This window comes from Danio rerio, chromosome 11 (genome assembly GCF_049306965.1).
Source record: "Danio rerio strain Tuebingen ecotype United States chromosome 11, GRCz12tu, whole genome shotgun sequence".
NCBI classification, from domain to species: domain Eukaryota; kingdom Metazoa; phylum Chordata; class Actinopteri; order Cypriniformes; family Danionidae; genus Danio; species Danio rerio.
In genome coordinates, this window is record NC_133186.1 from 31,997,861 (window position 1) to 32,013,451 (window position 15,591).

Here is a 15,591-nt window from a genome sequence, read left to right on the forward strand (position 1 = left end):
TTTTAGGTAAGAAAATCATGTTGTGATCAGATACAGAGACATAGTACAAACCAAAAACAGAAATAGTACATAGGAAAGTCACACACATTTTAAGCAATACATCAGAATAAATGGCCTATGTAATGGTCAGCAATATTTTGAGTAACATTCCACATATAAAGCATATTTTGGACCCTTAAGTTACACATAAAATATATCAGTGTCATTGTATTATATGCAGTCATCAACAAATTCAATTGACTTTACCCACTGAGCCCTGAGATGATTTAAGCTGATGTATGAAAGTGTCCTTGAGCACAATATCTATTAATAAACATACTAGAAAGACGACTAATACTTTATTTAAAATTTCAGTACATACTATCTTGCTTTAAAATAAATGTCAGTTGTACAATTTAAATATCCTAATGCAGGGGTCACCAATCTCGTTCCTGGAGGTCTGGTGCCCTGCAGGGTTTAGCTCCAACTTGCCTCGACACACCTGCCTGGGTGTTTCAAGTATACCTAGTAAGACCTTGATTCGCTTGTTCAGGTGTGTTTGATTAGGGTTGGAGCTAAAATCTCCAGGACACCAGACCACCAGGAACAAGTTTAGTGATCCCTGGCCTAATGTATGTTCGGAGCTGCTGAAGCTGAAGGTAAAGGCACCAAAGTAGATATATTCCCTCAGAGAAGGATCTTGAAGACACTTTAAAACTGTTGACCAATCTTTGATCGCCAGACTTTTGCTCTCTCAAATCCATTAGTGGCTGATCTGTAGTCTGAGATGGTCTTGTCAATCTCTTCTTGTGTGTTCATGACAAAGGGCCCTGAAACAAACAAGTAATTAAAAAATTAAAATTGTATGAAGATAACAATATGACAACAAAGGTTACCGTTTGTTAATCACACCACTGGTTGTGAAGCGCTTTGGGTGTATGGCCATATTCAATAAATGCGCTGTATAAATATACATTACATTACATTGAACATATGTTATTGTTGATTTAGTACAATGATAAATTAGTTACAGGTAAAAAAGGACGATAAATTGTTTATGCACAGGATGAGAAGTTCAGTTACATAAAAGGCAACAGCACATATTTACAGTTTGACCGCATGTTTTTTCTCTAAGATATTGTCTGTGTTTTGCTTGACTGTGTTTTTGTTCAGAATCCATCATGACAACTCACATATGCCTCTATGTACATCTACTGTGCGTTTTTCAGCAAAAAAATAAATAAAAAATGCTCCATCCATATTATCTACATAATTATAGTTGTCTTTTAAAAGTATAATAGGTTTCTGTTTTCATTTGCTCTTCAAACGGATCAAGGCTACTTTGTCCATTCTTAAAGTCAAGTTTTGCAAGTTTGATGATTAATGCCTGTCTAATGGATTTCTGTCTAAACATGTCACCCCCAATGTGTGATATGTTGGTTTTCCTTGAAGTGATGTAGCACTTGAGCGTTATTAATGCTCTCTATATGAAGAATACAGACGATATTCAGGCCACAGAGAGAAAAATGTTTCCCTGAAAAATGCTAAATGTATCATTACATGACACTGTTTTCAATTTAAAATTGAAGACTGCATACATTTTCAACTGTTAAATGTGTGCAGACTTGCCAACTACTAGTCATCCATGCGAGATACAGCTTTTTTTTTTTTTTTTTGATCATTTAGTTCTGTGGCAACAATTTCAATGAACCCTTTTCACATTTTTAGGTTTCTCAGCAGCAGATGGGTCATAGTTGGGTAAACCTAGAGCGTAGTGAATGGGATTTGTTTTGCATTCCTATTTGCTCAAATGCAAAAAAAAAAATAATAATAATAATAATAATAAATAAAAAGTCAATGATAGTGGTATCAAGACTTTAAGAAAATTGTGATATTGGTAACAGTAGCCAGAAGAAAACAATGTCAAATTTATATTTTATGATTCTATTTTTACTCATTTATTTTGGTGTGATCTTTTTTTTTTTTTTTTTTTTTTTTGCAGAGTACGAATGTTGAATTGAAGTTGAAAGACAGGAACACGGTTGACTTCAAAATTTGGTATATTGTTAATTTGCTCATTATATATAAAAATCGTTTCATTCATAATCATAAATGTAAATTTTCAGTAAAAAAAAATCTAATTTAACTTCCTTTAAAATAGAAATGCCATTACCTGTGTACGATAAAAATAAATAAATACCAAAGCATAAAACTGTTAATTATTTTAAAGACTTAAATCTTCTCTTTAAATAATTGTCATTTTTTTATTGTGTTTATTTTGATGTCATTTTAATGTTATGTTATAGCCCTTTTATGTTCTGCAGTATAAAATAGCAATAAAATAAAATAATAAAACGTCAAATTTACTGTCCTACCCATAGACGCTGCATTAGAAATGCCTGACATAAGTGTTAATAATTTTTTTTGTAATATGATGCAAAGATTATATAATACAAAGTATAGCTTTATAAATGTACATACATTTTTAAACAAATGAAAAATTCTAAATTTTCAATGATTTAAGATGCCGATGACTGCTAAATGTGTCATAACCGTCTTGTGAAAAGTGTCCATTTTTCAATTTCCATTTTTAGCACACTGTTGTCATGCAAATGTTTCCTAACTTGATTAAAAATATACAGGGTACATACATTTCAGCAAATACTGATACATTCAAATAATTAAATTCGATTAACAAATGAGCAAATTAATTTATTTACCATTTAAAATTGACACAAACCCCCTTATTCAAGCATTTGGAAATAAAAAGCATTATATTACCAACAACAAATATTATTTTAACTTACCATGCTGAACTACAGGCTCATTAATGGGTTCGCCAGCAATTAACACAAAGTGAGAGTCCTCAGCAGCCTGGAAATAATCATGGAAAAATATAATTGATTTACACTAAAACTAAATTGGTACGATAACCAGAGTAAATTTGGAGGAAATGTTGAACAAAAACCTTGTTTTCCATTCTGACGCAGTCACCACCTTCCAAAACCACCGTGTGGTGTGGCTCTATTGTCCGCAAATCATTGTCTGGGCCTAAGGGAATTGAAATAAAAATAAGTTTCCAGCCAAAATGATTTCACAACCCTATACAAATTATACACTATAGATCATTTTACATAACTAAACTTGGCTAATAACTTGAGGTTGACTCATGGTTGTTGAAGACAAGATACCTTACACACCAGAATAAATGTCAGCAAGGAGATGTTTTGTAAAGCAAAGATGGTCCTAGATCTTATCCCACCCACTCACTTAAGATAATTTCTCAAGATGTCAGTTTCACAACAGCTGCTCCATTTATGCTAATTGTATTTCAGAGAACAATGAAAGTCAAAACTCTTTTGAAGTCACAGGTGGATTATATACCGTTTAATGAATGCATGCTTAATTTCCTACAACCTGGAAATCATCAACATCAATCTGATAAATCAACATATCAAACACTGCTTTGGCAATCTCATTTCTCAATGTGAGAGTTTAGAGTTGCCATTGGCACAAGATCATACGAATAGTCTGAATGTCTGTCAGATGTCCGAGAGAGAGGAAGTGAAAAATAATCAGAGAGCACCTGCTCGAATATCAAGGACATAAAGCTGCTATGGTAGTGCATTCGCCCAGGAGGACAAAGTTTCTTTTTATACTGTCTTCATTTGAACTCACCAGTGCATAAAGAACCTGCGAGGGTGTAGATGAAAGCTGTCCAACCTGAGAAAGCAATGCTACAATTAAAAACAATGCAAAAACAGTTACATAATAGCAATAATTGTAGGCTTAATAGATCCAAGGTTGACCACTTTTTGACATGTGGCATCAATTTACTATAGTACTTTTAATCAATTTTCTAGTCTTGACAAAACACATATTGGAAAGGTTTCAAATTCTGAAAAAAAAGTATTATTGTAACCGAATTTGATTGGTTACAGAATGCATAAAAATTCATTCATTCATTCATTTTCTTGTCGGCTTAGTCCCTTTATTAATCCGGGGTCGCCACAGCGGAATGAACCGCCAACTTATCCAGCAAGTTTTTACGCAGCGGATGCTCTTCCAGCTGCAACCGATCTCTGGGAAACATCAACACACAAATTCACACACGCTCGTACACGACGGACAATTTAGCCTACTTAATTCACCTGTACCACATGTCTTTGGACTGTGGGGGAAACCGGAGCAACCGGAGGAAACCCATGCGAAGGCAGGGAGAACATGCAAACTCCACACAGAAACGCCAACTGAGCCGAGGTTCGAACCAGCGATCTTCTTGCTGTGAGGCGACAGCACTACCTACTGCGCCACTGCCACGCCCCATAAAAATTCAGTGGAGTTTAAATAATATGTGGTGCATAATCAAAACCTCATAGTAAAATATTTATTAAATACTAGTTTTATATTAAATTGAAAATAAACGGACCAAACTTGTCTATTTTCATGAATTACAACCATTTCAGAGTTTGAGAGTCAAAAAATATATATTCAGGCAAAACAAAATATCCCAAGTTTCTTGATGACACATTGAAGTATAATAAAGTCAATCAATTTGAAAAAGAAATTAAAAATTATTTACTACCATTTTCTCATATAAGCTCATTCTAATGACTCATGGATGTAAACAAAACAGAAAAAAATACACTGGCAATTTTTCTTTTACAGCAGTCACTTAAGTGATGCTATGAGGCCATTTTCTGATGTACAACAACCTTAATAATGATGCCAAAAAGCTGCAGTGACTTTCGTCCATGCACTATATATAATAGGGCTGCACAATATATCGTTTCAGCATCAATATTGCAATATGTGCATCCGCAATAGTCACATCGCAAAGGTATGCCATGTCCAGTCTGAATTATAATTGACCAGAAGCTACGGAATTTTATTTAATCTCTGTATGGAAAAATAATCATAATGGAATTTATATGATTTTTGCACAAAATAAAAAAAAATTACTTATTTACTTAATTACTTATTACTAAAAGTCCTTATATCTACATTTCAAAGTAAAAACAAGATTATTTCATTTATCCCACTGGCAGATAATTTCCTTGAATCAAGCAAAAATAATAATAATAATAATAATTTTCACTTCTGATGGTGAAAACTTAACAATATTTTTACTTGGTCTAAGATTTTTTCAAAAATATTTAGACTTAAAAGATAAAACAAAATAAGAAAAGCATTGTTTGCATTGTGATTATTCAATTTCTGTACCCGAATACTGTTCGACTCTCCAGAAAACTGTAGACCATGCTCAAAGCATCTTCTGACACTGTATTTTGCGATTTTGTATATTGTATACTTTTTCTGCAATAATTATTGCAATACTACAATATTTATCATACAAAAAAAAAAAAAACTGCAATATTTTTTCAATATTGGGCAGCCCTAATATACAAGCACAATTCATGGGCACTGAATGAGTCATATTGTTCACATTAAATTAGGATTATTTACTTACCATTTAGTTTTAGTATGATGAGCCAAAAGAGGAGACAATAGCTACATTTCCATCCACCTAATTTTTTGCGCATATCCAAAAAAAAAAAATCGTTTGATGGAAACACCAAGAGGCGCATAAAGAAAAATAAGAAAAATATATGCGCATAACTGAGTAGGATAAACTTTTTATTCGCTAAGAAAAGAGGCACATAGACTACAATTAAATACTTTTATCAAACAAATTCCAGTATGTGCATTAAAAAAGGGTCATGTGATTTTGCTGTAAGAGATTATGTGATGATAAAAATGTCTGTGAAAGGACAAACCAGCAGGCTGAACACACAGTAAAACATCTGAAATGTTGTTTTGGTCATTCTAAAATGCCTTAACTATTTCAGTATTTGTGTTATTATGTTATTAATTGCCGCCAGAACTGTCAAGAGTGTCTGCGCAGCACGTCACACACCTTCAAACGCCACCACGCATCAATTGCATGTTGGCATTGTCTTCTGAGGTGCAAGAAATTTATTAAATAAGGAAAAGATTCATGCAGCTTCTCCTACCGCAGCAAATGCCATTTTTACTGTTGATATTATGCGCCAGTTAATCAGGAAGTGACGGTTTTGTTCTCTTTGATTTGTTGGATGGAAACGCTGCTTCATTTGCACATATTTTATGCAATAATCTTGTTTTGCGCATTAAGTTAATCACGTTTTTGGATGGAAACATAGCTAGTGTGACTCAATATATGACGCAAAGCTGTTTTATCCTAAATTTCTATTGGGAAATATTTTCAGTCATACATTTTTTTAAATGAAAACCAATATATTGGTCATTTCTAGGGAAAATGACCAATATAAATGACAAATGTGTGAGTCATTAAGTTTCACTTTGTCTGTAAGTAACTGGATTTATCAGAAAAACGCCTCTTCCCTAAAATGTGGGGAAAAACAAATATATTTAATAATCATTTTACCTTTTGGAACAGGCTGCATGTGTTTTGCATCTTTCTTCAGCAAAAAGTCAAGATACATGGTTGGAGTCCTCGTGTAAATCTTTGACTGAAATAGAAAATGCATGTAAATACCACAACATGATCTGGAAAAAATAACGCTTTACAGCAAAAGACTACTGTGACAGCAACATTTTATGTTCTTTACTCATAACATATCCATTTTATGAGATTACTGCTACAAGACAAAAAAACAAATGAAATTGTTGGATGTTGTTTAAATTATGAGCTCTAACAGATGTAAAAACATTGTGTGTGAGTTCCAGTGCAGATCTGGTTCCAGTAAGCCTAAGCATTTGGCTGACCCACATTTAACTTCAGCGCCGCATCCACCCCATCTGCCCTAGAGAAACCCTCCGTGACCACATTTTACATTTAAAACATTTTACAAAAACCACTTCCAATGAAGCCTGCTCCGAATTTCCTGCTGTTGTCTGAGAGGAGGGAGATAGGATGCCCTTGCAGCAGCAATTAGACACAACAGAGACTAGGATCAGATTGTAAATCGGACGTTATGATTGGCTGGAACATTTACAAAGCACTTGGACATTTGGATCAAATATAATAGCATCTCACCGTCACTTCAGGACTGTGTACTTTTGCTTTAAATCATAAAAGGGAATGACACAGACGGAAGCCTGAGAAATAACTTAAATATGCTGATAAACTTATGATTGACATATAAACACTTTGTAAACTTATAGATGATAAACAGATGCAAGTGTCAGGCACACAGAGGAGAGCAGAATTTTTTTTCCACTCACCGATTTGGTTCAGAGAGTTTAGAGTAATTACATAGAGCTTATGTTTTAAATCACCTGATAAACAAGCAGGCCTCTTGGCTGGCAAAATCCTCCATATTTCAGATTAATGCTTTAGTATATCTAAAAATGACAGCGACTGCTTCAACCTCCAGCTTTTTAAGCCAGTACACTACTTGTAAATCATATGTGGCTTAAGCATATTTATTAATGTTAAAAAGACTAATATGAATGAAAACTACTTTTTTGCAAAGAATTTCCATAACTTGTCGGTTGTTAATCATTACAGAATGGTGATTTAAAATTATATACATAATAATATATATAATTAGATCTATTCGCTTACCACTAATTCGGACCAATTTTGGTCACAGTTTTGACTGAAATTAATTAACTCCAATAAATAACTCACTAACAACTGACACTTCCAGCACAAGTACAACATTTAATGAGTTTTTTTATAATTTGGTGGAAATCAATTCTGTACAGGGCTGCATGAATCAGGATAAACTAAGAATCACATTTTGCTTGTTTGTTTAAAACGTAAATTAAGATTTTACCACATTCCAAACCATCAAAACAATATTAATATCTGACAATATCTTATTTATGGAGATCTAGGTAAAAAAAAAAAAAAAAACATTTACAAATGGTATGATTCAGTCAACACTTGTTTTATTACTGGATGAATAAGTATTATTGAATAAATCTATTAAATCTATTAGGTTTTCAGAGTTATAGACATAAGCCAGTGCTTCCTATACATAGACTTTACAGGCCGTCCAGATATATACATTTAGTGGCAACACATGAATAATACTATTATTAGCGTCCTTTTACAGTTTTTTGTATCCACTCAAGAAAGGCAAACATTTGCCATCGATTAACCAGTGGAAAATCTTCTCTCACTCTGTATGTTTCCTACTGTTGATTCTGTGTGTGCGAGAGCCACCAACACTCTCACAAACAATCTCACGTGTTCTGCAGACCCAGAGAGATGCATCTTATGCGCCAAAACGCGTCTAACTGTAGTTTCTGAATCTCCTAAAATGTCTGGGATTTAGGTTTTACTTTCGCTTTCTAAAGTTGCCGTTATTTGTATGCGTTTTTACATAACCTTTTTGCTGCTGACCGCATGTGCACAGAGAGTCGCGAGAGAAACATTAAATGATTATTCATTTAATAAATGACTCAGATAAACTTTACTATATACTCAGAGAGAACAAAATATACTGGCTGCAAAATAGTTGTACACCAATAGAAAAGGTGAATCAACTAATTTTCTAATAATCTACACTTTTTATTGTAGTAATTATTAAATAATTATTTATTTTAAAATAATGTTGAGGAATAATGTCTGTTTTATTCATTTTTTCAGTTATTTGTTTCTCATTTTCTGTATATTTTAATTTAAAGAATGTAATATATTGCATACAGTACTTTCTACATCTCTAATATACTTTGTCAATACTGTACTAAATGTCATGCCAATAAAGCAACTTTAGAGAGAGAGAAAGAGAGAGAGACAGAGCAACCTTTACCTGTCAGTGGGTGCACATGGCTTCTAAATAGCATAAAAAATAAGAGAAATTGTGGATTTCTTTTATTTCAAAAGCCTTTTTTAATAACTTTAACCCACTGAAAAGAAAAGGTGTACAAAAGTGTAATAATAAATACAAATATAGTAGTTTTGTTTGTCACATGTACAGTAGATTACCATTTATGTGTGTTTCAATCCGGCTACCCCTGCAAGTATATTTCAAACCTGTGGAAAGCACTGTAAGCTAACAAGCGTTAAACAAGATGACCATCTTTTAACAATAAAGCTCCACTGCATATGAGCAGTTTCTAATACCACATTAACACTAAAAACCCTACAATAGTAGCTTGTACTTAAAAACAAATACCTTTACTCCAAGAGCTTCACCAGAGATGACGGTCACAGTGACTCCATCTTTGCTAGGTTTAGGAATCTCCTTGCTCTTTAGCTCCTGGTACTGAGGCTCCACCATCTTATCTGTGCTTTTCAGATTTACCCAAAGCTGAAGACCATAAATGCGTCCATCCGACACAGGCATCTCAGCATGAATCACCCCACGACCTGCAGTCATCCACTAACACAACAGAAAGAGAACATTTATCGAAGTAAGAAAGGAAACAAATGATTTACTCTCCCAATTGCAAAACTAGGTTGAAGGAATCACACTGTTTAATGTTATCTTCGTGTTGTGCATACAAAACCCTTAGGAGCTTCGATTTCAGCTTTACAACAACAGATTAATATGCCTAATGGGGTATGTTTTGTTATCCTCTTCCTTTCTCCTTCTCTCTCAGTGGAAATTTCCACTCATACTGAAGTTTAGCATACTTTTAGGGGACCTATAGCCATGAACACTCAGAAGCTTTTCCCTAGTCTGTGCTCCTTGTATTATTAGGGAGTCCCCAAGTGTTTAATGGTGACACAGTTTCACCTCAGTAGCTGGAGGTTGGGTGTGAGATGTAGTTAAAGTAGTGAGGGCTACAGACATATTAAAGACCTATTAAAACATTCTGTGACTGACCAGGGAGAACGGCAGACAGCTTTACGACACAGGAAAACTCAAACTCAGGAAGTGCCCTACAGACATACTAGCTCCTAGTCCATTTGGCCAATGTGTGTGTGCTTGAATATAACTCCCTATTAAAACTAAATAGATTTCATTAAGGCTTTAATTGTAATTGTTTTGACATTTTAAAATGTTCAATCTATTTTTACAGCTTAGATTATGAAACAATAAGAATGGTGGCTTATACTTTAACAACACCAAATAATAGATATTTAGTCTATAACTTGGCTCACCCAAAAATTTTTATTGTCTCACTATTTGCACTCCCTTGTGTGGTTTTAATCCATTGCATTTCTCTTTTCTGTTGAACACAAAAGAAGATATTTTGAAAAATGCTGGTTGATAGTATCCAGAATATCAAACAGAATTCTTTAAAATATACTTTGTGTTCAACAGAAGAACTCAAATATCTTTTGAACAAGTGAAGGGTGAGTAAACGATGATGGAGGTTACATTTTAATCTAAACTATCCTTTTCAGTTTACATTCTAATCAGCAAAATTTATTGACATTTTGCAGGCAAAATAGTCCATAGTAAATGGGGTAATGATACATGATGCACAGTTCTTGCAGATGCCACATTTTTGTCATCACAGTGAATTTACATGACCAATTTGAATCCATTACAAATGTGTGCAAATTACTATTAAAATCACCTCTATACTGTATATGGTATTAATTAACATTGAGAGTGACATAAAGAAAACCCGATGTGTTCAAGAGTGAATGTCAACCCATCTGAAACTTTGTGGATAACTGTTGAAATCATTGGATTTCATCATACAAAAATGGTTGAATGACAATAAAACTGTACCTTGAGTAATGTTATGAAAAATGTTAAGCTTTTGTTAATTGGTAAAATGTGCTTTTTTAACATTTTTGGCCAAAATTTCCAATTGTATGTATTACAGCTAAAATTGCTGGGGTTTGTCCACAAATTTATTATTGTATGGATTACTTTTAAAATTACTGAGTTGTGCCCAGCAAAATTGGCACCTTAAAGGCACAGTATTCATGATTTTTTTTATTAAAATATCCAAAAGTACATACATTTAGATGCTATTTTTGAAGTGGAGATTGTCTTTATATGTGAATCTTTATATTTAGGTAATATAGATTTAGATGGATGAATTAATAAAGGCAGCAAACTGTTATTTATTCTTCTGGCAGCTATTAAAAAAGTAATTATACAAAATAAATAAATTAGAGTCACCTACAGTTGAAGAATGGATTGATAAAGTACACACTATATATGTCATGGGAAATCTATTTCTTTAGGAACACAAACTAAATACATTTTTCTTAATTGGAGTAAATGGATTTAGTATATTTCACCAATATTTTTCCTGAACTGTACCTTTTAAATGTAATATTATGCGATTAAATATATATCTTTTCTTCTTTAAAGGAAATCTTTTGAAGGATTTGTTGCTCGCCATGTTTTACTTATTTATAGTTGTTGTTGTTAAAGGGAAGTAAATACAAAGCATATGCAAAATCTTTAAGTCTCTTTCTGTATGAGAGATTATGCAAGTTATATATGTATTTTCTTTTGAAAACTAAAAAAAATTATATATATATATATATATATATATATATATATATATATATATATATATATATATATATATATATATATACTAATATGACTAATATTTAAATTATCCCAAATGTTTCAAAGAATGCTTAAATCTAGAATGCTATACTATAAACTATTTTAACTAGTGACATGCTTTTGCAATTGTTTGTTGTGAATATATGCCGTCTAGTGATGAAAAGTACATACAGTGTCTTTAAGCAATGTTTCAGCATTTCGAGACATTTTAGACAACCCTTTTTATCAGCACTGCAAATTTACTTAAGCAATCTTGAGTAAATATTTTGCGTTACTAATTAAATGACTGGATTTGTGCATAAATTCACCATAAAATTTTAAGAATAATCACACTTCAAGTGCTGCTTTAACTATTTCAAGAGATGTTATGCAGGTTTATGGATGTTCTACCTGAAGGTCTCCAGGTTCCAGCTTCCCGCTGTGACCACAGGAGTCTTCATGGGCCGTTACTCCACTCAACAAGTATGTTACCTGTGCAAAAAAGCAAATGGTTTTAACCATCCACAGTTTTACCAAAATGAAAACTCTCAGATGTAAAGTTTCAGTAGTCGAGTATGCAGGAGCTCCTTAGGGAAATATTGACGCAAAAGACAGTAAGTGTGGAAAAGTCATCAACTTTACTTTCATTTAGAGGAAAATAAACATGTCAGGAATTGTACAGGTGAAAGGTGAAACATATTTCAGGGCCTGTGTTTACAGAGTAGACACAAAAGGTTTATGTTCAAGGGACTTTGCTAATGTCCTGATGGACTATAAAGTTAAATGCACAAAACAGATTTAGTTTATCATATGAATGTTAGTAACTGATAATCATTTGACATAACTATTGAAACGCTACAGTACACAATACCAAAAGATATAAATAAACATTTTTATATAAATGTCTCATAAATTTATTAATGCAGCATCAAAAACATAGTTCTGCCAAAACGGAGCTTGAGGCTTAAAGTTCTCCTAAAACTGAAAATCCTCTCATCATTAACTCACCCTTTACTTGTTTCAAACCTTTTTTCAAGTTTCTTTTTTCTGTTGAACACAAAAGAAGATAATTTAAAGAAAGCTGGAAACCTTCAACCATGGTGTTTGTTTTTCCTACTATGGATGTCAATGGTTACAGGTTTTCAGCTTTCTTCAAAATATCTCAGAAACATTTGTAACCACTTGAGGGTGAATGAATTTAAATTAGGTGACCTTTACTACTATGTACTTGCATCAGAAAATGAATACAATGTTTTTACTGTGTATTTAAGTAGAACACAGAACACTTCTGGTGCTTTTGAGATGGGATACAGGTAGGGTTAGGGACGGGTTTGGTGGTATAGGGAGGTTTTAAGGTGTATGGGATGGTCCCCAGATCATGAAAAAAATTACAAAAGCATGAACATAATTTTTAATTTGGTGCTCAGCCAAAATGCAAAAAGTGCTAAATATATATTCAAAAAGGCGGCAACACCAAAGCTCCAAAAATTAAAATGTATTCAATTTAAAAATGCTGACACAAAGCGTGTGATATTTTGAGCACACAGCTTTTCATCAGACTGGTCATTTGATTTTTAAATGTAATTACAGAAATTAATTACAGATATAATTACAAGTAAGTATTTAATAAATCTGATAAAGTACAATGTGTTAATAAATGTAATAAGTAAAAAGTAAAATGTGTATTTACACAATAAGTACATTGTAACAAATTACAATAAGTACATACTAGTTAAGGCTACTTAAAGGTGCAGTAATATCTTAGAAACACAGTGCCTCCTCTGCCATCCAAAGCAACACCTCCTAAAATCACAAACATGCACCTTAAATATGACAGAGACCCACTAGATCATGTCATTCGCCTGTTTGAAAACTTTATAGTACTTTATACAGAATAACTGTATTATATCTAGCACATTTTCTGTTGTGTAGCAAGCAAATCTTGTCATAATGTGCAATATTTCATGCATGCAAGGATCGCAGGTATCACTCTCTCATGCGCTTTGTCCTGTATGCTTAGTGCTTGACTGGTGGCATGCAGAATTACACTTATTACTAAACCATACATACATGCTATTTCAGACCCAATATACATACAGTAGTAGCATGGTAAACAATATAGGGAGTGTCACAGGTTGTCATTTTTCAAAAATGAACCAATATGAATATAAAACCAACGTTACCTCAGTAAAGCAGGCTAGGCGGAAAAGCGCTATTTACTGATGTTATGTTTTTAAACTAAATAAAGATCAACACAATTGATAATGTAAAGGGTTCCTTATGAAATTGAAAATTGAAATTAATCACATCGATCGGAAGATTTCAGTGGCTGACCAACACTTCTGTGCATTTAACCCATTCGTAACAACACAATCTACATCACATCTGCTTGACTAAAATAGTTTTAAAACATAACATTACCTGTCTAAAATAAATACTTCAGTCATGGTGTCATCTTTCCTCCAGCATGCAAAAGTAACTCCAACATTGATTAAGGATTTTAGCAAGTTTTGATTCAGCATTTGTTTTTACTGCTGGCAAATGGCTGATCTGCGTAAATAGCTGGCAGATGTACAAATCTACATTTGTTGACAGTTTGTGCTACTTAATAGAGTTATGGTAATTATCAGTCTGAAAAATTTTAATTGGACAAACTTTTTTTTGTCTTATGCCTTACCCAGAATATAAAAATACATATAAATACATTTAGATAATTTTACTTTAATCATTACTATTGGAATGTAAAGAGACTTTCAACCAGCACAACAAAAAATGTTTCTGAAAACAATGACCTACTGTTCATTTCATACAAAATGGGACCAAAAATATCCATTCTTTTATGAACTATGCCTTTAACACAGCAAGATTAGCTTTGCCAAACTGATTAAACACGTGCCTTCAGTGCAATGTAAGCTGCTTTGGATAAAAGTATAATAAATAAAAATGTAAATAATTGCTAATGTGTCAATCTAAAACTTGAACCAAAATGTTGTCAATTCACAAAAACTGTCAGCAGCCACGTAACATTTTCTGCAATAAAAAGCAAAAATGAATCTGAAATGGTGAAGTCAGATGGTCAGATATACAGAGTGGACATATTGCATGTAATCTCCCATCCAGAAAATGTTGCTCTCAGTGGGATGCAGGAGGCAGGGTACAAGGTCAGCGTTTGACTTTTGAGGTTTGCTTGACCCATGGCCACAGGCAGCCTGTGATCTTGAAGCACAGCTGTGATCTGAGGGTCACATGACCACTCACAGCAAGCACACCTGCATTTCTCAGGCAAAAGACGCTGATTCTGTCTGAATTTAACATCTAGAAAGTACATGTTCACACAGTCTCATTTTAATTTGTATCTATTCTGACCGAAGTCTGTTGTATATTGTTTGTGTGTTATACATCTCTGCATAACAAATTACCAGAGAGAGAATAAATGTTTCTTTTTTACAGGATTTGGCTTGAGAGTGCTCAGTTAATGAGTCAGTTTCCAGGCAAATCTCTCAATTATGCTTACAAATATTGGAAGAAAAATCCATTCATGAAAGAAGGTGACACACAGAGTGAGTCATTCTCTACAGAGTTTGAGATTAAAGTGCTGGCAAATGATGACTTCAAACCCATAAACAAGTCTTAATGATTTCCACAGTCGCACAGACCCACTTTCCATAGGGACGGTTTGTGCCAGAGACCTTGCCAAACTGTGAGTAAACAAATGGGTACATCAGATGTTGTAAATAAATAATCAAAGAGACGAACTCGGAGGCTAAGTGAGTTGATCAGCTTTTTTTCTAGTCAAGTTTCAGAAAATACTCTTGGGACTGGTTCTGGCCAAAACACTGTCATTTTGAAGGAAGCGTTTTTAATGACCGTGCATCCTGAAACACTGTGCGAACAGTACTTGAGGATTTACACTGCTAGAGATGATACTGGATACATACAGATTTCAATTTCTTTGTGGTGTACTATTGTGTCAAAGGGCTTCTTAAGAAAGAAAGAAAGAAAGAAAGAAAGAAAGAAAGAAAGAAAGAAAGAAAGAAAGAAAGAAAGAAAGGAAAAAAGAAAGAAAAAGGAAGGAAGAAAGGAAGAAACAAGGAAGGAAGAAAAAAGAAAGAAAGAAAGAAAGAAATAAAGAAAGAAAGAAAGAAAGAAAGAAAAAAGCAGGGAGGGAAAAGTAGGAAGAATGAAAGAA

At 33.3% G+C, this 15,591-nt stretch overlaps 1 protein-coding gene across 1 annotated transcript in view; it reads right to left on the reverse strand.

Moving 5' to 3' along the window:
* Positions 1 to 15,591, reverse strand: part of pir (pirin) — a 19,143-nt gene continuing 3,552 nt past the window's right edge. The window contains exons 3-9 of the mRNA NM_001002550.2: positions 11,814 to 11,894; positions 9,111 to 9,317; positions 6,407 to 6,491; positions 3,658 to 3,702; positions 2,948 to 3,030; positions 2,787 to 2,853; positions 1 to 809 (exon numbers count right to left, since the gene is read on the reverse strand). Coding sequence (NP_001002550.2) covers positions 691 to 809; positions 2,787 to 2,853; positions 2,948 to 3,030; positions 3,658 to 3,702; positions 6,407 to 6,491; positions 9,111 to 9,317; positions 11,814 to 11,894 — 687 coding nt within the window. The 3' untranslated portion in view covers positions 1 to 690. The remainder of the gene's footprint in view (positions 810 to 2,786; positions 2,854 to 2,947; positions 3,031 to 3,657; positions 3,703 to 6,406; positions 6,492 to 9,110; positions 9,318 to 11,813; positions 11,895 to 15,591) is intronic.